Genomic DNA, 27570 nt, shown 5'->3' on the forward strand with positions numbered 1-27570 from the left:
ACGCTGTTCAAAAATACCATCCTGGAGGCCCAGGCCATACATATTCCGCAAATTAGAAAAGAAAGACGGAAGTCCAAAAGACACCCGGCCTGGTTGAAAAGTGAGGTGAAGGAAGCTATTAGGGCTAAAAGAAACGCCTTCAGAAAATGGAAGAAGGAACCGTCTGAAAATAACAAGAAACAGCATAAGGAGTGTCAAAGCAAATGCAAGGCGCAGATTAAGGAGGCCAAGAGGGAGTATGAAAAAAAGATAGCATTAGAGGCAAAAAAACATAGTAAAAATTTTTTTCGGTATATTAAAAGCAGGAAGCCGGCAAAAGAATCGGTTGGGCCGCTGGATGACCGAGGGGTAAAAGGGGCGATCAAGGAAGACAAAGACGTAGCGGAGAGACTGAATGAATTCTTTGCTTCAGTCTTCACCGAGGAAGATTTGGGTGGGATACCGGTGTCGGAAATGGTATTTCAAGCGGACGAGTCGGAGAAACTTACTGACTTCATGGTAAACCTGGAGGACGTAATGGGGCAGTTCGGCAAACTGAAGAGTAGCAAATCTCCTGGACCGGATGGTATTCATCCTAGAGTACCGATAGAACTGAAAAACGAGCTTGCGGAGCTACTGCTAGTGATATGCAACTTATCCTTAAAATCGAGTGTGGTACCGGAAGATTGGAGGGTGGCCAATGTAACGCCCATTTTTAAAAAAGGCTCCAGGGGAGATCCGGGAAATTATAGACCGGTGAGTCTGACGTCGGTGCCTGGGAAAATGGTAGAGGCTATTATTAAAAACAAAATTACAGAGCACATCCGAGGACATGGATTACTGAGACCAAGTCAGCATGGCTTTTGTGTGGGGAAATCTTGCCTGACCAATTTACTTCAATTCTTTGAAGGAGTGAACAAACATGTGGACAAAGGGGAGTCGGTTGATATTGTGTATCTGGATTTTCAAAAGGCGTTTGACAAGGTACCTCATGAAAGGCTACAGAGGAAATTGGAGGGTCATGGGATAGGAGGAAATGTCCTATTGTGGATTAAAAACTGGTTGAAGGATAGGAAACAGAGAGTGGGGTTAAATGGGCAGTATTCACAATGGAGAAGGGTAGTTAGTGGGGTTCCTCAGGGGTCCGTGCTATTTATAAATGATTTAGAGATGGGAGTAACTAGCGAGGTAATTAAATTTGCTGATGACACAAAGTTATTCAAAGTCGTTAAATCACAACAGGATTGTGAAAAATTACAAGAGGACCTTACGAGACTGGGAGACTGGGCGGCTAAATGGCAGATGATGTTTAATGTGAGCAAGTGCAAGGTGATGCATGTGGGAAAAAAGAACCCGAATTATAGCTACGTCATGCAAGGTTCCACGTTAGGAGTTATGGACCAAGAAAGGGATCTGGGTGTCGTCGTCGATAACACACTGAAACCTTCTGCTCAGTGTGCTGCTGCTGCGGCTAAGAAAGCGAATAGAATGCTGGGTATTATTAGGAAAGGTATGGAAAACAGGTGTGAGGATGTTATAATGCCGTTGTATCGCTCCATGGTGCGACCGCACCTTGAGTATTGTGTTCAATTCTGGTCGCCGCATCTCAAGAAAGATATAGTAGAATTGGAAAAGGTGCAGCGAAGGGCGACTAAAATGATAGCGGGGATGGGACGACTTCCCTATGAAGAAAGACTAAGGAGGCTAGGGCTATACAGCTTGGAGAAGAGACGGCTGAGGGGAGACATGATAGAGGTATATAAAATAATGAGTGGAGTGGAACAGGTGGATGTGAAGCTTCTGTTCACGCTTTCCAAAAATACTAGGACTAGGGGGCATGCGATGAAACTACAGTGTAATAAATTTAAAACAAATCGGAGAAAATTTTTCTTCACCCAACGTGTAATTAAACTCTGGAATTCGTTGCCGGAGAAAGTGGTGAAGGCGGTTAGCTTAACAGAGTTTAAAAAGGGGTTGGACGGTTTCCTAAAGGACAAGTCCATAAACCGCTACTAAACGGACTTGGAAAAATCCAAAATTCCAGGAATAATATGTATAGAATGTTTGTAACGTTTGGGAAGCTTGCCAGGTGCCCTTGGCCTGGATTGGCCGCTGTCGTGGACAGGATGCTGGGCTCGATGGACCCTTGGTCTTTTCCCAGTATGGCATTACTTATGTACTCCTCAAAACCAGATCCTGCAGAGCTGTGATGAGAATTCTAGGTGTATACGGAGATTAGAACTGAAGATGAGTTATCATAGCCTTACAAAACTTCCTGCATGAGTTATTGGGTAAGGCAGTTCTGCTTCAGCTTGGTACAGATAACATTGGTGCCACTCAGACGGTGTTGCAACACTCAGTGCTAGCACTTAGAACTAGTCAAGCAGACACAACAGGGATGGACCATATGGTTCTTCTCTCTCCCAAATATGGCTGAAACCAAAACCGTAGCAGGCGACCAGAAAGGAAATCCTGATTGCAATTATTTGACTTAAATCTATCACAGCTGAGTTTCAGTTTGGGAAACACCTTCTGTGGCAGCCACTATGGAGATCAGACAGCACCAGTTAATAATTACCTGCTCTCGGTGTCCCATAAGATGTTACTTAAAATACTTCTCTTAATTGTTGGTGCCATATCTTATGGCATATGAGTCACAAGCTAAACAAAATACTTTTGGTCCCGAGAGATAGAAATGGAATGCTCCTGGATCTACACTTCTGCTTCAGTACCAAATTCAAGTGAGGTTTCCTTGATGCTGATATATGACCAGTGATTAGTAACACATCTATGATTTTTAGTATGGATGCCTTTGATGCCACTGGCGTTACACTAGACTTGACTTTTGCTTTAAGGAGAAGACGTTCTGGAGTCTGTCTTCAAAGTCTGATGGCCTTGAGTGGTATCATGCTCTAGCCTCTGACAGCACATGCAGACTTCAGATGAACAGTGAACAGTAAGACATCCTGAATCTATAACAAGAGCTGCACTTGAAGCCTCTGGTGGTCATTTCTAACAGTGAGGAAAACAGTTGATGCAACAATTAAACAACACAAATTTTATAATGAATGGCCCAATTTAGGTTGCTGCATAAAAGAGTAACACCGAAACAGAAAAAAACATAGGGTCAAACAAAAAAGAAAAAAAACAACATACACATAAAAAAAACCCTGCCTCCCTCCAAAAAAGAAAAAAAAAATCTAAATAAAAAATAATTAAGACTACTATATTACCAAGAGGATGAAGGTGGACAATAAACATTCTAGAGAGAGCCTGTCCAAATGCCAATATGGACAAAACTGAAATTAAGAGACTACTATGAGGTAGCATTTACACAAGAAATTCTGTGCATGCTCCAAAAAGCCTGGTAAGGCTTTAAAATGGTCTCAGTGAAACCTTTCATGTTAGCACCATCAGATGATGTTAACTACTTGCTTGAGTAATATATTCTGCTTGTCCTTAGAGTATACATCTGCTGTTATTATTATTCTCTATTACAAACAGATTAGTATGTTTAATTAAGATGTCCTACTATTGCATACATAGTAGTGGATACCATAGTATTACAACAAATCAACTATATGGAATTATTACATCAGAAATCTTCAACATGGTCACTCAACACAATCAGAAACATACTTCTTCAGTCTGAAAAAAGCAGATGCTCTGTTTGTAGGTAAGACTGGATTGTATGGATCAGCAGTCATCCCTCTTGTGTAACACTCTATTGCTTCGTTGTAATTTCCCTGTTTGAAGTAATTATTGCCCTGTAAAGAACAAGAAGTATATACATGGAGGTTAGAGTCTACAACATACATTTTCTGTCACAATAGCATTCACGTTTTCTGTTAACTAGCTATGAGAAGTATAATGGTGACTTCAACAAAACATAGTGAAACAGCATTAATCTAGCAAGAGGCATATTACAAAGTAATACTGTAAAAATGAAAGTATTTCTGACTTCACCTATCATCCATTAGTTTCCTTTCATTGTATAGTATTACCAAAAGTATAAATTAAGCAAGGTTTATCTTAATTAAGCCATGGGTTGCGAGGCTAAATGTAGAGAAAAGAAAGGAAGCAGGCTGCATTTATTTCTGATGCACCACCTACTTACTAGTCAGTCTGGAGTCACAACCAGTTCATTCAGCCACCATAAGGTTTTAAGCCCATATGAGAATTAGGATAGAAATGAAACCAACACGATTAGACTACAATATCCTAAAAGTCTTATATCTATTTTTTTTAATACTACAAAAAACATGTTGTCTTGGTTGGAGTTGTATCTTCATCTGAAGAACATTCTGTTGAAAAGGTATCTATAGTGATCGCTCGGCTCCTTAATGGAGCGCATGATCTGGTGCAGGAGGTAATGGTGCTGGGGCCACTTGGTAACAGTGATCATAATATGATCACACTTCAAATCAGCCTTGGAGTAAGTACACACAGAAAATCTAATACGTTAGCATTCAACTTTCAAAAAGGAAACTATGATAAAATGAGAAGAATGGTGGTGGTGGGGGGGGGGGGGGGGGAAACAGGAAGAGTAGCTGCAAAGGTCAAAAATGTACATCAGGAATGAAAGCTGTTCAAAAATACCATCCTGGAAGCCCAGCCCAGGACAGTTATATTCCATGTATTAAAAAAGGAGGAAGGCAGGCCAAACGACAACTGGCATGGTTAAAAAGGAAGGTGAAGGAAGCTATTAGAGGTAAAAGAAAATCCTTAAAAAAAGAATGGAAGAAGGAGCCAACTGAAAATAACAGAAAAAAGCATGAGGAATAGCAAGTCAAATGCAAAGTGCTGATAAGGAAGGCAAAGAGAGACTTTGAAAATTGTGTTGGAGGCAAGAACACATAGTAAAAACTCTTTTAGGTATATTAGAAGCAAGAAGCTAGCAAAAGAATCAGTTGGACAGCTAGATGTCCGAGGAGTAAAGGGGAGCTCAGGAAAGACGAAAGCCACAGCAGAGAGATTAAATTAATTCTTTGCTTTGGTCTTCACTGAGGAAGATTTGGGAGAGATACCGGTGCCAGAAATGGTATTCAAAGCTGATGAGTCAGAGAAAACAATCAAATCTCTGTAAACCTGGAAGAAGTAATGGGGCAATTTGTCAAACTGAAGAGTTAGCAAACCACCCAGAGTACTGATAGAACTGAAAAATGACCTTGAAAAACTATTGTTAGTAATATGTAATCTATCTTTAAAATCCAGCATGGTACTGGAAGATTGGAGGGTGGCCAATGTAATGCTGATTTTTAAAAAAAGGTTCCAGAGTTGATCTGGGAAATTATATATTGGCAAGCTAGACATCAGTGCCGGGCAAAACGGTAGAGACTATTATAAAGAACAAAATTACAGCGTATATTCGTAAGCATGGATTAACGAGACAAAGCCAACATGGATTTAGTGAAAGGGAATCTTCCCTCATCAAAATATTACATTTCTTTGAAGGGGTGAATAAACATGTGGATAAAGGAAGCCAGTCGATATTGTGTAACTGGATTCTCAAAAGGCATTTGACAAAGTACCTTATGAAATACTCCAGAAGAAATTGGAGAGTCATGGGATAGGAGGTAGTGTTCTATTGTGGATTAAAAACTGGTTAAAAAAACAGAGAGTAGGGTTAAATGGTCAGTATTCTCAATGGAGAAGGGTAGTGGAGTTCCACAGGGGTCTGTGTTGGGACCACTGCTTTTTAACATATTTGTACATGATTTAGAGATGGGAGTAACTAGTGAGGTAATTAAAATTGATAGTGACACAAAGTTATTCAAAGATGTTAAATCACAAGAGTATTGTGAAAAATTACAAGAGATGCCTAACATAATAGGGTGGGAATGTAGCCTCTGAACCGAGGGACTCATTGGAAAAAATAATCTTCAAAGCTTTTATAATTAGAGAAGGAAGTTCTTCTTTCCAGAAGAGACTGGTCATCGTCGGATCATCCTCCTCTTCAGGAGAGAGCTTGCCCTTCTCCAAAGCATCATATAGTGAATGGCATGAGCCCCCAGAGAGAGGAGCATCGGATCCATGATCTGACTGCAAAGAAAAGTTCATCCACCTCCCTCCGTACCTCCAAATGGGATGGTGTAGGCTGCTGGTCAGAAAAAGGCAATGGGTTGGCTGAAGGGGGCTGGGAGAACAGAGGTTTCTTCAGTAAGAAAGCCTGGTGCATTGAAAGCACAAAATCTGGAGAAAAAAAGGTGTCCTCAAGGAGTCCTGCCCCAAACCTCCATTGGTAGGCAAAACTAGCCCCTGCAAGCTGCCTGTGAGAAAAATTCCTGTTGACTCATGTGGCCCTGGCAATAGATCTGCAGAGGAGCAGTATAACAGCACTTCAAATATGGCTACTGTGGACATGTGCTCCAAGTGAGGCACTACACAGCCCACCAAAACAACCCACTGAAGCTCTTCCGTTGAATCCGGCAATGCCTTCGCAGTTAAGTTGGGAGGAAGGGGGCTCTTTGAAGAAACCTGACTGCATGCCATGCACAGCCCCAAATCTGCTTGCCAGCTCCCACACCAGGAGTACAATTTAACTGCTTCCGCAAGTGCAGCCACAAAGAACAGAAGCAGTGAAGAGAAAGACTTACAGTACATGAAGCTCTCAGAAGATCATTGGCAGAGGCAGAGCCACAGAAGTACTGGTGCTAAAACAGTTTCCTGCTCACAGTAGTACCGCTTGTCCCTTTTCTATGGCAACAGAAGTTTTCTCGTTTATTTTCTTTTTAAAGAAGCAGGAGATTTATTTTTATAAAGAAATGCTAGCAAAAATGAAAAGGGAAGAAAATCCAGGAGTGGGGGCAGGGGGAGGGACCTGGCACTACTAGGTGTACTTCTGATCAACAGGCAGATAGCTGCCAACTCCCCCTGTTTAACTGAACCTGAGCAGAAGCAAGCACCACACAGAGAACTGCACAGGATATATCTATCCACCTGCTGAGACAGAGAGAATATTGAACGGGAAGCAGCAGCTGCTGCACAGTATCCTATACAGCAGAGCTCTGTCATTCTCTATCTCCACCTTTTGGTAGATAGATGTAACCATTCTAAGAACTGATCTTTGAGACATAATGAAAGTTAAATTTCAGAAAATTATAAACTGTATCAAGGTCTCAAACTAAACTCAAACTCCCAGAACAAGAACAAGACTACAATACAATACTTTTTCCTTTTCAGCCATGGCTTTTGCTGTATTTATACGAATTCCATCTTCATCTCCAGAGTCTGAATCTGAACCGTGAGGGCTCTCTTCTTTATCAAGTTCTTCAATTATTTTGTCCTAGAACCAAACATAAAAATCCCACACTTGAACAGTAGAAAAATTATAAGTCATAATAAGTTTTAAACAGAAAAGGAGCTCTTTTGCTCACTTAATGGGGGAAATTATATAAATTGTTTCCTCTTGTAAAGAACTGTTTTACATGCAAAAAGGGTTTTTATAAATATTACCCCAGGGCAGCCGGCACACCTAGTCCCCATGAGATAAATTTGCATGAAATTGAAGCAGTGCATTCAAATCTAACTCAGAACATAAAACCCGATGGGACTAAGTGTGCCCCAAGGACTGTATAGGAATGGCTGCCCCAGAGGTTACATATGTGAAGTAGACATGTCATCAAAACGGTGCATACTTTTACATGATATGGAAGCCCAAGTCTCTCTATTGTTGATGGAGCTCCAAGGCAGTCTATTCAGCAACAAATACACTTTGAAGTTTTATGCATGGCATTCCGAGTCCTGATAGGGGATAGGCCAGGATACTTGGTGAGCACAATGAGTTGACATGTATCAGGAAGACAGCTGTGGTCTAGTAAGGGAGACTACTGGCTATACTGTCAGTTAAATATTTTAGATATGTTCAAGGGCTTTCAGTATTTTCCCAGGGTCGTGAAATGCCATGCCTGAGCATTTGAGATACGAGTTCAATTACAGGGCTTTTTGCAAGAAGCTGAAGACTTGGCTTTTTTCCAGGCGAGAAGGAGCAGCTGAGGCATTTGTTGGTCTTGGGCACTGCCCACTGCAAAGAAGGGGTAACTGTGGTGGTGTGGGAGGTTTTTAGAGAGAGGCTGCGGAAGGGAAGTTTGGATGTAACGTACAGATTATGTTATGAGCTATTTTTATTGAAGAGCTGTGAACCGCTTCAATTATTGGTTTCTATATGTAGTCGGGAGATAACAATTTATAATTAAACAAATATATAGGTACATTCTGCGGCAGAGTTTGGGTACAGCATGGGCAAGGATGCAATTTATGCAAATACTTTATAAAACATGCACAATATCTATGCACTTTACATGCTAACATTTATGCCTGCTCCTGGGAAGGTGTAAAGGTCTACAGCGTCACAATTTCTACTGGTTTAACCCTAGTATTTTATAAAGGCACATATGCTAAAAATAGGAACTCTCTTATCCTCTTAACTAGGTGACCTGTCATAAAACTACTCTTAAATTCCTCAAATTCTATAAATGGTGACTAAAGTTGGGCACACAAATGGCCAGTTATGCGTGTATCATAATTAACTAATTGGAGATAAGTACCAATGACTAGCTTTAACAAGCACTAATTAGCAGTTAAGCATGTAACTTGTCTTACGTCCTTATTCTGTAAAGCGAGTGCCTAACCTCTCTTGTGCATATCTCCAAAGGGGGAATGGCCATAGGAGAGGCATGGGCAGGTCAGGGGTATTCCCAGGGTTTAGGCTCGATGTTATAAAATAGTGTAATTCATGCGCCTGAATGCCATCAGTTAGCTGTCAGCATTTACAACAGTTTTTGGCAGGTATAAATACTCGTTAAGCCAGTATATGATAAAGATTGTTCCGCATAGAATGGATCTTCACAGCTTCTAACTTTGGGCACCATTTACTGAATCTACTCCAATGTATCAAATTTCTCTTGTAAACAACAGGCTCTCCTTGATTTCCAATGATTTCTCTACCCATTTTTACAACTATCCTAAAAATGCCCAAACACTGTTATACCAGCACCTCTATTCACGGTATCTACTACTCTTATCAGTAATGTAAATTTACTGGCACAAACATATGCAAACATTAAATTAAAAAAAAAAAAAAAAGATCAAAAACTAAAATTTGTAGATACTGATTCAAAATAACTAGCCATGAGCATTTAGTATAGCATCCTCAGAAACACAATCCTGAGATCGCTGCAATAGCCAGGGGCATCCTATATATAGGAAATGCACATGATGTTTCTGGTGATAAGGCCAAATTTCACAGTTTCATATCACAATGCTACAATCAGAAACTGAAATTGGCAATAACCACAGTAGTACTAGTAGTTATTTAGAATATTACTTTTACGGTTATACATATAAAGGGATAGGTTCTTGCTGTGAAAAAAGTGGAAATGTGTATATGCTAACTTGCCCAAAATGATACAGTACATATGAGAACACTAAAAATAAACTGTCCTGCATGGGGAGAGATCTTACAAGTCGCTACAATCTATGGCTGGCAATAGGGATATATCCTTGCAGTGTGGATAACAGCAACTAAAAAGATCAAATGGGCTGGCTGGTCTTTTGTTACCATCAAATATTATATTAAAAATGTATTTCATGAAGAAGGCCTTCACAACAAGAAAACCCAAACCTATACTCAACTGAGCAATCATGACAAAATCTTCCTCACATTTTTTTCTACATAATGTATGGAACAGTAAATATTTCAAATAATTGTTTAGGATGTTTGGGATAAGAACAATGAAATAAAACATTAGAAACACTGAGCAGCTGAGATTTGAAAGCTCTGCTTTAAAAAGCCTATGTACTACGCTACAAAATGCAAAAATCTGTTTCATATGGTTCTTAATAAAGGTACATAATGTGAGAGGCGTTGTCCATTTGCAACGTACTAAATAACTTACCACATCAAGCTTGTCCCACATTTCATAATCATATGATCTGACCCTGGGATTTTTTCTTTCCTTCCCATTTTTTTCTTTGGTAGGCACTTTGGGTTTTGCTTTCTTTTAAAATCCTTATTTCTAATTGGTGGTAAATTCTGAAAAAAAAACAATAATGAAAGAGCAATTACTTTTTTAAAGTTGTTGACAGGATGGAATATGACTGTCTCTCTTAATCCACGAACATGCTTAGAGGGCAATTCTCAAAGCCATTTCCATGGGTAACAACATTATTTAACTACTACTACTCATCATTTCTATAGCGCTGCTAGACATACGCAGCGCTGTACACCTGAACATGAAGAGACAGTCCCTGCTTGACAGAGCTTACAATCTAATTAGGATTTAACTCATAGAAATGGGCTTTCTGAAAACTGTCTATCCATTTATGCAGATAAAGGTATACGCATTGTTCAACAAAGCGAATGATACATACCTGTAGCAGGTGTTCTCCGAGGACAGCAGGCTGATTGTTCTCACGACTGGGTTGACGTCCACGGCAGCCCCCACCAACCGGAACAAAACTTTGTGGGTGGTCCCGCACGCAGGGCATGCCCACTGCGCATGCGCGGCCGTCTTCCCGCCCGTGCGCGACCGTTCCCGCTCAGTTGAATGACAAGCAAAAATGAGTAAAACGCAACTCCAAAGGGGAGGAGGGAGGGTAGGTGAGAACAATCAGCCTGCTGTCCTCGGAGAACACCTGCTACAGGTATGTATCATTCGCTTTCTCCGAGGACAAGCAGGCTGCTTGTTCTCACGACTGGGGTATCCCTAGCTCTCAGGCTCACTCAAAACAAGAACCCAGGTCAATTGAACCTCGCAACGGCGAGGGTAAAACAGAAATTGACCTACGAAGAACAACTAACTGAGAGTGCAGCCTGACCAGAATAAATTCGGGTCCTGGAGGGTGGAGTTGGATTTAAACCCCAAACAGATTCTGCAGCACCGACTGCCTGAACCGACTGTCGCGTCGGGTATCCTGCTGGAGGCAGTAATGTGATGTGAATGTGTGGACAGATGACCATGTCGCAGCTTTGCAAATCTCTTCAATAGTGGCTGACTTCAAGTGGGCCACCGACGCTGCCATGGCTCTGACACTATGAACCGTGACATGACCCTCAAGAGTCAGCCCAGCCTGGGCGTAAGTGAAGGAAATGCAATCTGCTAGCCAATTGGAGATGGTGCGTTTCCCGACAGCGACCCCTTTCCTATTGGGGTCGAAAGAAACAAACAATTGGGCGGACTGTCTGTGGGGCTGTGTCCGCTCCAAATAGAAGGCCTACGCTCGCTTGCAGTCCAATGTGTGCAACTGACGTTCAGCAGGACGGGTATGCGGTCTGGGAAAGAATGTTGGCAAGACAATTGACTGGTTAAGATGGAACTCCGACACCACCTTTGGCAGGAACTTAGGGTGAGTGCGGAGCACTACTCTGTTATGATGAAATTTAGTATATGGAGCATGAGCTACCAGGGCTTGAAGCTCACTGACCCTACGAGCTGAAGTAACTGCCACCAAGAAAATGACCTTCCAGGTCAAGTACTTCAGATGGCATGAATTCAGTGGCTCAAAAGGAGGTTTCATCAGCTGGGTGAGGACGACGTTGAGATCCCATGACACTGCAGGAGGCTTGACAGGGGGCTTTGACAAAAGCAAGCCTCTCATGAATCGAACGACTAAAGGCTCTCCAGAGATGGCTTTACCCTCTACACGAAGATGGTAAGCACTAATCGCACTAAGGTGATTCCTTACTGAGTTGGTCTTGAGGCCAGACTCTGATAAGTGCAGAAGGTATTCAAGCAGGTTCTGTGCAGGACAAGAACGAGGTTCTAGGGCCTTGCTCTCACACCAAACGACAAACCTCCTCCACTTGAAAAAGTAACTCTTTTTAGTGGAATCCTTCCTAGAGGCAAGCAAGACACGGGAGACACCCTCAGACAGACCCAACGAAGCGAAGTCTACGCCCTCAACATCCAGGCCGTGAGAGCCAGAGACTGAAGGTTGGGGTGCAGAAGCGCTCCGTCGTTCTGCGAAATGAGAGTCGGAAAACACTCCAATCTCCACGGTTCTTCGGAGGACAACTCCAGAAGAAGAGGGAACCAGATCTGGCGGGGCCAAAAGGGCGCTATCAGAATCATGGTGCCGTGGTCTTGCTTGAGCTTCAGTAAGGTCTTCCCCACCAAAGGTATGGGAGGATAAGCATACAGGAGGCCGGTCCCCCAATGGAGGAGAAAGGCATCCGACGCTAGTCTGCCGTGTGCCTGTAGTCTGGAACAGAACAGAGGCAGCTTGTGGTTGGTCTGAGAGGCGAAAAGGTCCACCGAGGGAGTGCCCCACTCTCGGAAGATCTTGTGTACCACTCTGGAATGGAGCGACCACTCGTGCGGTTGCATGACTCTGCTCAGTCTGTCGGCCAGACTGTTGTTTACACATGCCAGGTATGTGGCTTGGAGAAGCATGCCGAACTGGCAAGCCCAACGCCACATCCCGACGGCTTCCTGACACAGGGGGCGAGATCCGGTGCCCCCCTGCTTGTTGATGTAATACATTGCAACCTGATTGTCTGTCCGAATTTGGATAATTTGACAGGACAACCGATCTCTGAAAGCCTTCAGTGCGTTCCAGACCGCTCGGAGCTCCAGGAGGTTGATCTGAAGATCTTTTTCCTGGAGGGACCACAGTCCCTGGGTGTGAAGCCCATCGACATGAGCTCCCCACCCCAGGCGAGATGCATCCGTCGTTAGCACTTTCGTGGGCTGTGGAATTTGGAATGGGCGTCCCAGGGTCAAATTGGTCCGAATGGTCCACCAGTGCAGTGAATTGCGGCAACTGATGGAGAGGCGGATGACATCTTCTAGATTCCCGGTGGCCTGGCACCACTGGGAAGCTAGGGTCCATTGAGCAGATCTCATGTGAAGACGAGCCATGGGAGTCACATGAACTGTGGAGGCCATATGACCTAGGAGTCTCAACATCTGCCGAGCTGTGACCTGCTGAGACGCTCTGGTCTGGGAAGCGAGGGACAGGAGGTTGTGGGCCCTCACTTCGGGAAGAAAGGCCTGAGCCGTCTGTGAATTCAGCAGAGCTCCTATGAATTCCAGAGATTGGACTGGCTGGAGATGGGACTTTGGGTAATTTATCACAAATCCCAGCAGCTCCAAGAGGTGAATAGTGCACTGCATGGACCGGAGAGCTCCTGCCTCCGAGGTGTTCTTGACCAGCCAATCGTCGAGATATGGGAACACGTGCACTCCCAGCTTGCGCAGATACGCCGCGACCACCACGAGGCACTTCGTGAACACCCGTGGGGCAGAGGATAGCCCAAAGGGCAGCACACAATACTGAAAGTGCCGTGTGCCCAGGCGGAATCTGAGATACTGTCTGTGAGCTGGCAGTATCAGGATGAGAGTGTATGCGTCCTTTAAATCCAGGGAACATAGCCAATCGTTTTTCTGAATCATTGGTAGAAGGGTGCCCAAGGAAAGCATCCTGAACTTCTCTTTGACCAGGTATTTGTTCAGGCCTCTCAGGTCTAGGATGGGGCACATCCCCCCTGTTTTCTTTTCCACAAGGAAGTACCTGGAATAGAATCCCTGCCCCTCCTGCCCGGGTGGTACGGGCTCGACCGCATTGGCGCTGAGAAGGGCGGAGAGTTCCTCTGCAAGTACCTGCTTGTGCTGGGAGCTGAAGGATTGGGCTCCCGGAGGACAATTTGGTGGAGGGGAGGCCAAATTCAGGGCGTATCCGCACCGCACTATTTGGAGAACCCACTGGTCGGAGGTTATTAGAGGCCACCTTTGGTGAAAAAGTTTTAACCTCCCCCCGACTGGCAGATCGTCCGGCACGGACACTTTGATGGCGGCTATGTTCCAGTGGATCCAGTCAAAAACCCGTCCCTGGTTTTTGCTGTGGTGGCGCCGGGGGCCACTTAGGCGCACGCTGTTGACGGGAACGAGCGCGCTGGGACTGTCCCTGTGCCTGAGGAGGCCTTCGGGCTGGCTGGGTGTACCTACGCTTGTTGTAGGCGTAGGGCGCAGCCTGCCTGGCCCGGGAAAAACGTCCACCTGCTGAGGTGGATGCTGAAGGCGCCCGGTGGGAGAGTTTGTCGAGAGCGGTTTCCCGCTGATGAAGTTGGTCCACCAACTGCTCGACCTTCTCACCAAAAATATTATCCCCCCGGCAAGGGACATCGGCCAGCCTCTGCTGGGTGCGGTTGTCTAGGTCAGAGGCACGCAGCCATGAGAGCCTGCGCATCACTATACCTTGGGCCGCAGCACGAGATGTCACATCACAGGTGTCATATATACCCCTGGACAGGAACTTTCTGCACGCCTTCAGCTGCCTGACCACCTCCTGAAAAGGCCTGGACTGCTCCGGGGGGAGCTTATCGACCAGGTCCGCCAGTTGCTTCACATTATTCCGCATGTGTATGCTCGTGTAGAGCTGGTAGGACTGGATGCGGGTCACGAGCATTGAAGATTGGTAGGCCTTCCTCCCAAACGAGTCCAGAGTGCGAGACTCCCGCCCCGGGGGCGCCGAGGCGGTATCCCTCGAACTCCGTGCCCTCTTGAGAGCAGAGTCCACGACCGCCGAGTCATGAGGCAATTGAGGCCGCATTAACTCTGGGTCTGAGTGGATCCTGTATTGGGACTCCGCTTTCTTGGGGATGGTGGGATTAGATAAAGGTCTCAGCCAGTTCTGAACAGTGTCTCTTTGAGGACATTGTGCAGCGGTACCGTGGAGGACTCTCTAGGTGGTGATGGATAGTCGAGGACCTCGAGCATCTCAGCCCTCGGCTCATCCACAGAGACCACGGGGAAGGGAATGCAAATCGACATGTCCCTGACAAAGGAGGCAAAGGAGAGGCTCTCAGGTGGCGAGAGCTTTCTCTCTGGTGAAGGAGTGGGGTCGGAGGGAAGGCCCACAGACTCCTCTGAGGAGAAATATCTGGGGTCCTCCTCCTCCCCCCATGAGGCCTCTTCCTCGGTGTCGGACATGAGCTCCTGTAGCTCAGAACTCAACCGGGCCCGGCTCGACTTCGAGGCACCGAGTCCTCGGTGGCGTCGTCGAGCGGTGGACTCCCGCGCCGGCGGGGATGAAGCTCCCTCCATCGACGTCGACTCCACCTGCATGGCGGTCGAGACCGGCGCCGCAAGCGGCGTCGAAGGCCTCAGCACCGGGCTAGAGCACGCCAGCGCCTCCATCAACGGCACCGAGGGCGCAAGCACCCCCCGGCGCCAGCACAGTCTGGCGCATCAGCCCTTCCAGGATCCCCGGAAGGATGGCTCGGAGGCACTCGTCCAGGCCCGCTGTCGGGAAAGGCGAGGGGGCCGGTAGAGGTGTCGGTGCCGGAAGGTGTTCGGGTCCAGGAGACGGCACCGAAGTGCTGGCGCCCTGACGTAACGATACCTCTAACACAGAGGGGGACCGCTCCTCCCGGCGCTGCCGCTTCCTCGGCGTCGAATCGTATCTGGAGCCGGGAGCCACGTGCACCGTGGGCGACCGATGACGGTGCTTTTTTGTCTTTTTCCGGTGCCCGTCATCGGCGCTTGGCGGTACTGAAGAGGAGGAGGTAGATCCCCCTCGGCCTCGAGGGATCGGGTCCGACAGGGTTCGGTCCAGAGGGCCCTGGGTAGAGGGAGTGACCGGGGCCGATTGCCCACGCGGCTGCTCACCCCTGCCGTCTCCGGAAGACCGGCGGGCCAACGGGACCTGTGCTCCTGGTGTCGGCGCCGTCGGTGCCGATTTCATGGACATCGGTACCGGTACCGAAGATCCGGCCGTCGACACCGATGCCGTCGAAGTCGACGTCGAGCGGCCGGCGCAAGTTCCAAAAAGACGGTCCCGTAGAACTTGCCTCGCCACCTGTGTCCGTTTCCGTAAACCGAGACACAAGGTGCACGTCTTGGTATCGTGCTCCGGCCCGAGGCACTGGAGGCACCAAGCATGACTGTCGGTCTGCGAGATATGCCGGCCGCACCGACCACACTTCTTAAATCCACTCGGGACCTTCGAGGACATCAACGGAAAAATTGCGTCGGCGAAGTCAAAGTCGTCGATGGTGGTGGTAAAATTCACACCTCGAAAAATAAATCGACCGCAGGGCCACAAGGCCGCAACGAGACGCCCCCGCTAAAAAGACGAGGGAAACCAAGTTTTCTCGTTTTTTTTTTTTTTTTAAACAAAATAAAACAGAGAAAGCGACGAAGAGGAAAAACAACGAAGAAAAATCTAGCGGCAAAAGCGCGATCCGGTTTCCGGGGCTGACAGAGAGAGAGACAAATGTGGCTCTCTCCAGCACGGAAAAGGAAAGACTGAGCGGGAACGGTCGCGCTCGGGCGGGAAGACGGCCGCGCATGCGCGGTGGGCGTGCCCTGCGTGCGGGACCACCCGCAAAGTTTTGTTCCGGTTGGTGGGGGCTGCCGTGGACGTCAACCCAGTCGTGAGAACAAGCAGCCTGCTTGTCCTCGGAGAATAAGAGATACAGAGATGTTCTCACAGGCAGTTTAGATTGGAGGTGGTATAGGTTTTATGTGGAAAGTAGTTATATAGAAAAAAGAAAGTGTAGATCTCTACTGTTACCTTTTTCCTGGGACAAAAATCAAGATATCTGAATAGGTTTTTTTCCCCCATATATTTTTTTTATTAATTTTTCAGTAACAGAACAGGACATTCTATCATATTGTCACAAACAATATAACTGGTAAATAATTACATAACAGTGAGTACATATAATCATAAGTAAAAATATTTATAACAAGTCTGATTGGCAGAACAAATGCATACATATTGCTGATTTGAGCCAATATGCATAAAGTAAAAATAAAGAAATATAAGCAATGGAGAAGGGTAGTTAGTGGGGTTCCTCAGGGGTCTGTGCTGGAGATGGGAGTAATTAGTGAGGTAATTAAATTTGCTGATGACAGCTATTCAAAGTCGTTAAATCGTGGGAGGATTGTGACAAATTACAAGAGGACCTTACGAGACTGGGAGACTGAGCGTCTAAATGGCAGATGACTTTTAATGTGAGCAAGTGCAAAGTGATGCATGTGGGAAAGAGGAACCCGAATTATAGCCACGTCATGCAAGGTTCCAAGTTAGGAGTTACGGACCAAGAAAGGGATCTAGGTGTCGTCGTTGATGATACGCTGAAACCTTCTGCTCAGTGTGCTGCTGTGGCTAAGAAAGCAAATAGAATGTTAGGTATTATTAGGAAAGGAATGAAAAACAAAAATGAGGATGTTATAATGCCTTTGTATCACTCCATGGTGCGACCGCACCTCGAATATTGTGTTCAATTCTGGTCACCGCATCTCAAAAATGATATAGTGGAATTAGAAAAGGTGCAGAGAAGGGCGACGAAAATGATAAAGGGGATGGGACAACTTCCCTATGAGGAAAGGCTAAAGCAGCTAGGGCTCTTCAGCTTGGAGAAAAGGCGGCTGAGGGGAGATATGATAGAGGTCTATAAAATAATGAGTGGAATGGGTAGATGTGAAGCGTCTGTTTACGCTTTCCAAAAATACTAGGACTAGGGGCATGCGATGAAGCTACAATGTAGTAAATTTAAAACGAATCTGAGAAAATATTTCTTCACTCAACGTGCAATTAAACTCTGGAATTCGTTGCCAGAGAATGTGGTAAAGGCGATTAGCTTAGCGGAGTTTAAAAAAAGGTATGGACGGCATCCTAAACAAAAAGGCCATTAGACCATTATTAAATGGACTTGGGGAAAATCCACTATTTCTGGGGTAAGCTGTATAAAATGTTTTGTACTTTTTTGGGATCTTGCCAGGTATTTGTGACCTGGATTGGCCACTGTTGGAAAGAGGATGCTGGGCTTGATGGACCTTTGGTCTTTCCCAGTATGGCAATACTTATGTACTTATGTAAGCATAAAGATACATTAGTGAGTGATAAAAATGTATACTAATATTAGTTTTATTGCAATAGCTATCTAAGGGAGACCAAAACCTTCTGGGAATGAAGGATATTACGGATGCGAAAGGCATTAGATGCTTCATATTTTTGAATTTTACATGAGGGACCACCATTCCAATACGCTGAGTTTAGTATTGTCCTTCCAGTGGACGTTCATGTGTGTCACTATAGCTATCTAATGTTGAACAGCTTACTAAACTTTTCAGGAATGGCGAGATCAGGGCTCGATGATATAAGGATGGCAATACTGTAGGAGATCTTTTTAGGGTCTTCCATAGGGATGATATCATTTTATTCCAAACTCCTTTCCAGAACCAGTATACAATGGTACAGTAAGGGGCTCATTTTCGAAAGAGAAAAACGTCCAAAAAGTGTCGTAAAGCAGCAGTCGGACAAATTTCTTCTCAAAAAGTCCAAATCAGTATTTTTGAAACCTATTCTGCAGTTGTTTATCTATGAAATTTGTCTGTAATGCATCCAAATCACAAGGGAGCATTTTGGGAGCCTTTCGGGAGCGCGCTTAGGGCGTTAACACCTGGACGTTTTACAGCCAAAGAGGGGCATTTTCGAAAGAGATGTCCAACTTTTGATTTGGAGACAAACAAAGCAGATCAATCAGTGATATGGTTCAAAACTTTATTTTCAGAGATTCGCCCGACACAGACTGTGTTTCGCCCACAAGGGCTGCGTCAGGGGCTAATAGTCCAAGCAGGACATGAGATTGAAACGTAAAAAACAGCAGGGTGCTTTCCTCAGTCAAGATGAGGACATCAGCTCAATGCACAGGGTAAGTCTGAGACTTACCCTGTGCATTGAGCTGATGTCCTCATCTTGACTGAGGAAAGCACCCTGCTGTTTTTTACGTTTCAATCTCATGTCCTGCTTGGACTATTAGCCCCTGACGCAGCCCTTGTGGGCGAAACACAGTCTGTGTCGGGCGAATCTCTGAAAATAAAGTTTTGAACCATATCACTGATTGATCTGCTTTGTTTGTCTCCACGTTGGATTTTGCGGATCGCTTGCCATCTTGTTTCTTAGGACCAACTTTTGATTTGGACGTCCTTGCAAAACGTCCAAATTCAGGGACGGGGAAACCCATATTTTCGAAACAAGATGGACATCCATCTTTCGTTTCGAAAATACCGTCAGGGACGTCCAAATCCTTAAATTTCACCGTCCCTAGACATGGATGTTTCTTATTTTCGGCGATTTTCGAAACCAAAGACGTCCATGTCAAAAACGACCAAATCCAAGCCATTTGGTCATGGGAGGAGCCAGCATTTGTAGTGCACTGGTCCCCCTGACATGCCAGGACACCAACCGGGCACCCTAGGGGGCACTACAGTGGACTTCATAAATTGCTCCCAGGAACATAGCTCCCTTACCTTGTGTGCTGAGCCCCCCAAAACCCACCACCCACAACTGTACACCACTAACATAGCCCTTACGGGTGAAGGGGGGCACCTAGATGTGGGTATACTGGGTTTCTGGTGGGTTTTGGGGGACTCGCTGATTCCTCCACAAACGTAACAGGTGGGGGGGGGGGGGGGGGGGCTGGGTCTGCCTGCCTGAAGTGCCCTGCACTCACTAAAACTGCTCCAGGGACCTGCATACTGCTGTGATGGAGCTGAGTACGACATCTGAGACTGGCATAGAGGCTGGCAAAAAATATTTTAAAAGATATTTTTTGAGGGTGAGAGGGGGTTAGTAACCACTGGGGGAGTAAGGGGAGGTCATCCCCGATTCTCTCCGGTGGTCATCTGGTCATTTCGGGAACCTTTTTGAGCCTTGGTCATAAGAAAAACAGGACCAGGTAAAGTTGTCCAAGTGCTCGTCAAGGGTGCCCTTTTTTTTCCATTATGGGTGGAGGATGCGTAACCCTAGTAGCGCTCTAGAAATGTTAAGTAGTAGTAGGATGTCCATGTGTTAGGCACGCCCAAGTCCCGCCTTTTCTATGCCTCCGATACACCCCTTTGAACTTTGGCCGTCCCTGTGACGGAAAGCAGTTGGGGATGTCCAAAATCAGCTTTCGATTATACCGATTTGGACGACCCTTGTAGAAGGACGCCCATCTTCCGATTTGTGTTGAAAGATGGGTGTCCTTCTCTTTCGAAAATTAGTCTGATAATGGAACAAAACAAAAATGTCTAGGGCTAAAACTTCAACATTTTGGTCTAGACCTGTTTTTAGAATGAATAAGGCACAAAAAGGTATCTTAACTTAAGTGAGCAGTTGACCCTTGGAAGGAATCAGGGTTGAATCCCTCTTACTACCCCAGTGGTTACAGACCTCCTCCCATCCCCCAAAGATACGTGCACTATGGAGTGAGAGGATGACACAGGCCTATATCCCATTCTACATGTTACACTTGTGGTGGAAAGTGTGAGCCCTCCCACACTCCCTCAGATCCTACTGTACCCACATACAGGTGATCCCTTCACTCATAAGGGCTATTGTAGTAGTGCACAGTTGGGTACAGTAGGTTTTTGGTTGGTTTTGGAGTGCTCAGCATACAGTATAAGTGGGTTAATAGCGAAATATGTACCTGGGAGCTTTTATGTAAGTCCACTGCAATGTCCCCTAGGGTGCCCCATTGCTCTCCTGGGATGTCTCTTTGGTCAGTCCACTAAAGTATGCTGGCTCCTCCTACATTCCAATGGCTTGATTTTCTACATTTTTCACTGGCCATTTAAAAAAAAAAAAAGAGACACTTTGGTGTTTCAAAAATGGCCTTATTTCCTATTCGGATTTGGGTTGTTTAGTGCAAAATGTCTTATCAAAAATGCCTCGCCACATGTGGTAAGTCACCAGGGGCTTAACTGAATGACCAACATTTAGAAGATGTAGAATCTGAGGATATCTCTGCTACATAAGTATTGCCATACTGGGAAAGATCAAAGGTCCATCAAGCCCAGCATCCTTTTTACAACCGTGGCCAATCCAGGTCACAAATACCTGGCAAGATCCCCAAAAAGTACAAAACATTTTATACTGCTTATCCCAGAAATAGTGGATTTTATGGGATAAGCTAACTTCACAGGTGTCCAATACGCTTTGTGAAAAAATAAAAATAAAGATTGCATAATAGCTGCAGACATGGTGGAGCCTAGGGATTTTGACCATAGGTTTTATTAGTTGCTATCTTTAGTAGGATAACCCAATTCCTGTTCTCAGTCAGATTCTAATGATTTACAAGTTTTAAGTTCCAATATCTGTAAGATAAGATGTAAAGGTTTTGTCTGAAGCTATCTTGCTCCGATCACAAGCTTCTGCCCAGCAGTCCTCTAAACTAGATTCATTAGAGACAAAAATTCAATACCAGGAAGTGTTGGGGTCAGCCTCAGTTAAAGGCAAGAATTTGTTTTACACCGTCATATGGACTACTTGGAGAATCAAATTCGGAGACCTAACTTAAGACTGCTCAACTTTCCTAGGTCTCCTTTGATTGCACCATGTCCACGGGATGCCGAATGACTCATTACCCACTATTACTCGAGCCCAATATGATCTGGGTTTGGGAAGATCTGCTAATGAGATCCCTCGGGGTCAGGTAGTGGATAATATGAATTTGACATTCTTTCTTGAGTTCTCTCTACTTTGGTGGTTTCTTTTGCTCTGGAACTGAATTTTTTTTTTTAGACATTTAGAAACGCTATTTTTAGGATCAAAATTACAAGTCTTTCCTAATCTTTTAAGAGACACAAGACCTTCTTGGCGTTTCTGCATAGGGTACAGGCTTTGGGTGCTAGTTTTGTGCTTAAATTTCCTTGTTTATGCTTTATAATTTTCAATGGTAAACAATTTCAATTTTTTGATCCAAAGCAGTTGGAAGAATTTTTTTGAGGCTAAAGAGAAAGTAAATGTCATTGTATAGTCCTATATGCACGCTGCAGGGGCAGACTGGGGAGAGTGTTTCGGGTAAACAATATGCCAACTGATGTTTTCTTTTTCTTGAGGTTTCTCTTTTTTTCTCATTTCTTGTATCTATTTGCTTTCTTTTTTGGGCAAAGGTTACATTTATTTTACTGTAATAATGTTTTTTTTTCTTTTCCCTTGCTTTGTAATTTCTTTATTTCTTGTTTATCTCAGAATGTTGAGCTATATTATTTAAAGCTTTAATAAATTTAAAAGATTCCAAATTATCCCTGCCAATTGCTAAGTGGGTTGTAAATACAAACAAACAAACAAAAAGCATATTTTTACATTTCCTAGGAGTCTAACAAATAAGGTTATAACACACAGTATAACACCGAAAGATGAGGTAGGCATAATGGGCATCTCAGTGACCTGGTGGAATGGAACACTGATACCAGGATACACATTATAATGCAATGAGAGTGAGAATAAAATTGGCAGAGTGGTAGTCAAATATATATAAATGGCATTCATTGCGTCAAAACAGGAGAAATGTTATGAGGATACAAAATAATCTGTAAACGTTTTACAGATAGAAGTTCCATGTATAAAGGGGAAAAAATAGCAGTAGGGATATACAATCGCCTACGTGGCCTAGGTAAATGTCACATCAGAACATACTACGTTGGCAATGTTTCTGGCTGAAATACACGTCTGCTTTAAGGAACAGGAAACAAAAAGAGGGACAACTATTGTATAATCTAGTCCTTAGCGGAACAAAGGATTTAATGTAAGAATATATGGTGATAAGGCAACTTGGTAACAATAACAACATGAACAAAGCTGATGTAATGAGGGAAGACACTAAGGGCTCCTTTTACAAAGTGGCGCTACCCATTAACGTGCGCTGAATCAGCAGAAGCCCATGGGAACTGAATGGGATTCCTTGCATTCAGTGCACTGCTAATCAGTAGCACCTCTTTGTAAAAGGAGCCCTAAGGAAGTCTGCTATGCTAGCATTTAACTTGATAAAAGGAGGGAAAATGGTTAGAAAAGCACTAAAGATGCAATTCCAAAGGTTAAGAGTTTACATCAGTCATGGACTTTGTTTAAAAATACCATCTTGGAAATTCAGACCACACGTATTCCACAAATTGAAAAGGAAAGCCAGAGAACTCGCAAGGATAGGGTGACCATGCTAAGGCACCTGCTCACATTAAGAAAGTTGGCCACCCCTCTTGTATGGAGAGGTGTCCTCCTGCTCCAAACAACCAGGGGTAAAAAGTATTCAGGGCAGACGAGGTCACTGCAGAGAAACAAAACTTTTTTTGCTTCAGTCTTTATTGAGAAAAATGTATGGGAAATACCCACATCAGAAATGATATTTAATAGTGAAGATTTGGAGGAACTGCAACAAATCTTGGTGAACTTGGAAGATGAAATAGGTCAAAATGACAAACTAAATCACTAGGACTGGATGGCATATAGGCCAAATCACTGAAAGAACTCAAAGTTAAAACTGATGACCTATGTGACCTACTATTAAAATCAGCCAAGGTAAATGAAGATTAGAGGGTGTCCAGCCTATTACCAGTTTTTAAAAAGGGTTTCAGCGGTGACCTAAGAAACATCAGACCAGTGAATATTCATTTATTTATTACATTTGTACACCGCGCTTTCCCGCTCAACGCGGCTTACACAGTAACAAGAGAATTCAATCTGTAGTATCAGAATCAACAAAGAAGGTATATGATGGGACAAATGAACAAGGAGTAAATGGGATAGAAGAAGTGTGAAAGAAAGGATAGGGATAGGTAAGGAGGTGGGGCGATAAAGGAGAAGTTGGGTCGAGCATGGAGGGTAAGAAGGTTGGTAGGAGATGTTTTATTATGATTAGTTGAACCAGTAAATAGATGTATTGCTTATGTTTGTTTATGGTATGTCAAGTCATTCGGGTAAACCTGTTTGAATAGATGGGTTTTCAATAGTTTCCTAAAGAGAAAATATTCACTAATTGACCGAATGTATCTGGGTAGAGCATTCCAGAGTTGGGATCCCAGATAGGGGAAGTTAGATGCATGGCAGGTTTTGTACTTTAGTCCTTTACAATTGGGAAGGTGCAGGTTAAGGTATGATCGTGAAGATGTTGACATGTTTCTGGTCAGAAGGTTTAATAGATTGACCATGTAACTTGGTGATACTCCATGGATGATCTTGTGGATTAGTGTGATGGCCTTAAAGTTGACTCGTTCTCTAATAGGGAGCCAATGAAGTTTCATACGGAGGGGTGTTGCACTTTCGAATCTAGGTTTCCCATAAATAAGTCTAGCTGCCGTGTTCTGGGCAGTCTGAAGTTTTTTCATGATTTGGGCTTTACATCCAATGAAGATACTATTACAGTAATCAGCGTGGGTGAGTACCGTGGATTGTACCAAGCTACGGAAGGTATTCAATGGGAGATAAGGTTTCACACGTTTCAACATCCACATCATGTTGAACATTTTCTTTGTGATGGATATGTGGTCTTCAAGGGATAAGTATTTATCCAATGTAACTCCAAGGATTTTCAAATTGTTGGATATAGGAATTGTAACATCAGGAGTGGTGGGAGTAGTTGGATGGAATGTGGAATAGTGGGAAGAGAGGATTAGGCATTGAGTTTTGTCTTTGTTTAGTTTCATTTTGAAAGCGTTGGCCCAAGAAGTTAGGATATTCATACCATTAGTTATTTTGTCGGAAATTTCTGCCAGGTTAGATTTGAAGGGAACAAATAGGGTGAAGTCGTCAGCATAGATAAAAGGGTTGAGACCATGTTTGGAAAAGGATTTAGCCAGAGGAATCATCATAAGGTTGAATAGAACTGGGGATATAGGAGAACCTTGAGGCACACCACAATCTGATGACCAGGGAGATGATATTTCTGTAGATGACTTGACTCTAAAGGGTCTAGAGGTAATAACCCTTCGATCCATTTTATAACATTGCCACCAATTCCCAACTTATCCAGAAGTCTAGTAAGAATACAATGGTCAACCATGTCAAATGCTCCAGACATAACAAACTGTAAAAGGAGTACGCTATTTCCGAATGATACTTCTTGTTTGACTTTGGATATTAAAGTAAGAAATACCTTTTCTGTACTGTGGGTAGGATGGAAACCCGATTGAGATTCATAGAGGATGGAGAATTTTTGTATATACTCATTGACTTGAAAGGTCACTCTGTTTTCTGCGGCCTATCCCCATCGCCGTCGCCCATCCGGCGGCCCGCGCTGGTCGTGCCTCAGGGTCCTGTGCGCTGCAGCCGTGCTCCCTGCCGGAACGGCCTGGACGCGGACTGCGGACCACGGGACTGGGATCCATCCTGCGGTGGTGTCGGGGTGTGACTTGCGCGGCCGGCCGACAGGAGCGGGACAGGAGCTGCGAGGAGGCCGAGAGGAGGCAGAGTCCAGCAGCCCCAGCTTGTTCCGGCCTGCCCATCCAGCGACCTATGTGACCGGGCGACAGGGACAGAGGCCGAGGGGAGGCAGAGTTCCACTGGCACTGGCCTGTTCCAGTCTGCCAACCCGGCCTGTCCAGTCCATCTCTTCCAGCCACCCAATCCAGTTTCTCTCTGTTGTTCCAGTCCACCTGATCCAGCTTCTTCCTGCTTCCTCCAGTCCGCATGATCCGGCTTCTTCCAGCTTGCTCCAGTCCGCCTGATCCAGCTTCTTCCTGCTTCCTCCAGTCCGCATGATCCGGCTTCTTCCAGCTTGCTCCAGTCCGCCTGATCCAGCCTCTTCCAGCTTGTTCCAGCCCGCCTGATCCAGCTTCTTCCTGCCTGCCCCAGTCCGCATGTTCCGGCTTCTTCCTGCTTGTTCCAGCCCACTTCATCCAGCTTGTTCCAGTCCTGCGCTCTCTGCTTGCCCCAGTCCGCCTGATCCGGCTTCTCCCTGCTTGTTCCAGTCTGCATGATCCAGCTTCTTCCTGCTTGCTCCAGTCCGCCTGACCCAGCTTCTTCCTGCTTGCTCCAATCCGCCTGATCCAGCTTCTTCCTGCGTGCTCCAGTCTGCCTGATCCAGCTTCCTCCTGCTTGCTCCAGTCCGCATGATCCGGTTTCCTCCAGCCTGCTCCAGTCCTCCTGATCCAGCCTCTTCCAGCTTGTTCCAGCCCGCCTGATCCAGCTTCTTCCTGCCTGCCCCAGTCCGCATGTTCCGGCTTCTTCCTGCTTGTTCCAGCCCACTTCATCCAGCTTGTTCCAGTCCTGCGCTCTCTGCTTGCCCCAGTCCGCCTGATCCGGCTTCTCCCTGCTTGTTCCAGTCTGCATGATCCAGCTTCTCCCTGCTTGCTCCAGTCCACCTGATCCAGCTTCTTCCTGCTTGCTCCAGTCCGCCTGACCCAGCTTCTTCCTGCTTGCTCCAATCCGCCTGATCCAGCTTCTTCCTGCGTGCTCCAGTCCGCCTGACCCAGCTTCTTCCTGCTTGCTCCAGTCCACCTGACCCAGCTTCTTCCTGCCTGTTCCAGTCTGCCTGATCCAACTTGTCCCAGTCCACCTGATCCAGCTTGTTCCAGTCCACCCGATCCAGCTCTCCCTGCTTGCTCCAGTTCGCCTGATCCAGCCAACTTGTTCCAGTCCGCTGATCCAGCCTCTTCCTGCTTGCTCCAGTCCGCCTGATCCAGCTTCTTCCAGCTTGTTCCAGTCTGCCTGATCCTGCTCTCCCTGCTTGCTCCAGTCCATCTGCTCCTACCTGTTACAGCCCGTGTGATCCAGCTTGTTCCGGCCCGCCTGTTCCAGCTTCTCTCCGTTTGCTCCAGTCATCCTGCTCCACCTTGTTCCAGTCCGCCTGATCCAGCCTCCCTGCTTGCTCCAGCCTGCCTGACTCAGCCTGCTCCAGACTGCCTGATCCAGCCTGCTCCAGACTGCCTGATTCAGCCTGTTCCAGTCCGTCTGCATCAGCTTATTCTAGATTGTTCTAGCCTGTTCCAGTCTGTCTGCTTCAGCTTGTGTAGTCCGCCAGCTCCTGCTTCAAACCATTCCAGCTTGCTCCAGCACTACTGCCGTGCTCTCCACCCCACTCACCTGCTCCTGCCCGCCTGTTACCCAATCCACCTGCTCCTGCCACTCAACCTGCCTACTAGCCACTCACCCGATAGACTACCACCCACCCCGAAACCTGTCCGCACTCACCTGCTCCTTCCTGCCTGATACCCAATCCACCTGCTCCTGCCACTCAACCTGCCTACTAACCACTCACCTGACAGAATACCACCTCCCAGCCCATCTCCCTACCAGCTCATCACTCCCCTCCCCGACTGATCACCCTCACCACCTGCCTGTCTCCCAGCCCACCGACCTACCCTGTGAACACCTCAGTCACTACCCATGGCCCCCATCCACATCCTATTCCTTGCCCTGTCCCTCCCCAATCTTTTCCCCCTCCAATCGCCATCTACCACACGATCTCACTACCCATCCCTGTCCTCTTCCGTCCTCCTCGCTACTGCAATACCCTACCTACCCCTGTCCCCCACCACCTCACCATCCCTACTGTCTTCCTCCTCCTTCCTAGCTCTCAACCTTCAACACCTCCTTCCTGCCATGAACTCTTCCCCTTTCTTCCTAAGCGCATCCTGTCTTCGTCGACCTTCCTCTCCCACCCTTCTCCGCACTGTCTTGCTCCTTCTCCTGCTATCCGCGGGAGACATCAATCCCAACCCAGGTCCCCCACACCTGTCCTCGCCCTCACCTCATCTATGCAAACGTTCCCGCGATAGCTCCAATCTCATCTCTATCCCCCTCCTCCCTCCCCTTCTCGTGCGCCCTGTGGAACGCCCACTCGATCTGCAACAAACTTCCCTTTACCCACGATCTCTTCATCTCCCA

At 45.8% G+C, this 27570-nt stretch overlaps 1 protein-coding gene across 1 annotated transcript in view; it reads right to left on the reverse strand.

Moving 5' to 3' along the window:
* RPAP3 (RNA polymerase II associated protein 3) overlaps nucleotides 1–27570 on the reverse strand; it is a 126280-nt gene that overhangs the window by 75823 nt on the left and 22887 nt on the right. Inside the window, 4 exon segments of the mRNA XM_030216402.1 lie at nucleotides 3619–3746; nucleotides 7148–7264; nucleotides 9876–9982; nucleotides 9985–10012. Of these exon segments, the coding sequence (XP_030072262.1) occupies nucleotides 3619–3746; nucleotides 7148–7264; nucleotides 9876–9982; nucleotides 9985–10012 (380 nt within the window).

Source organism: Microcaecilia unicolor, chromosome 10 (assembly GCF_901765095.1).
Source record: "Microcaecilia unicolor chromosome 10, aMicUni1.1, whole genome shotgun sequence".
In the NCBI taxonomy this organism is placed as follows: Eukaryota; Metazoa; Chordata; class Amphibia; order Gymnophiona; family Siphonopidae; genus Microcaecilia; species Microcaecilia unicolor.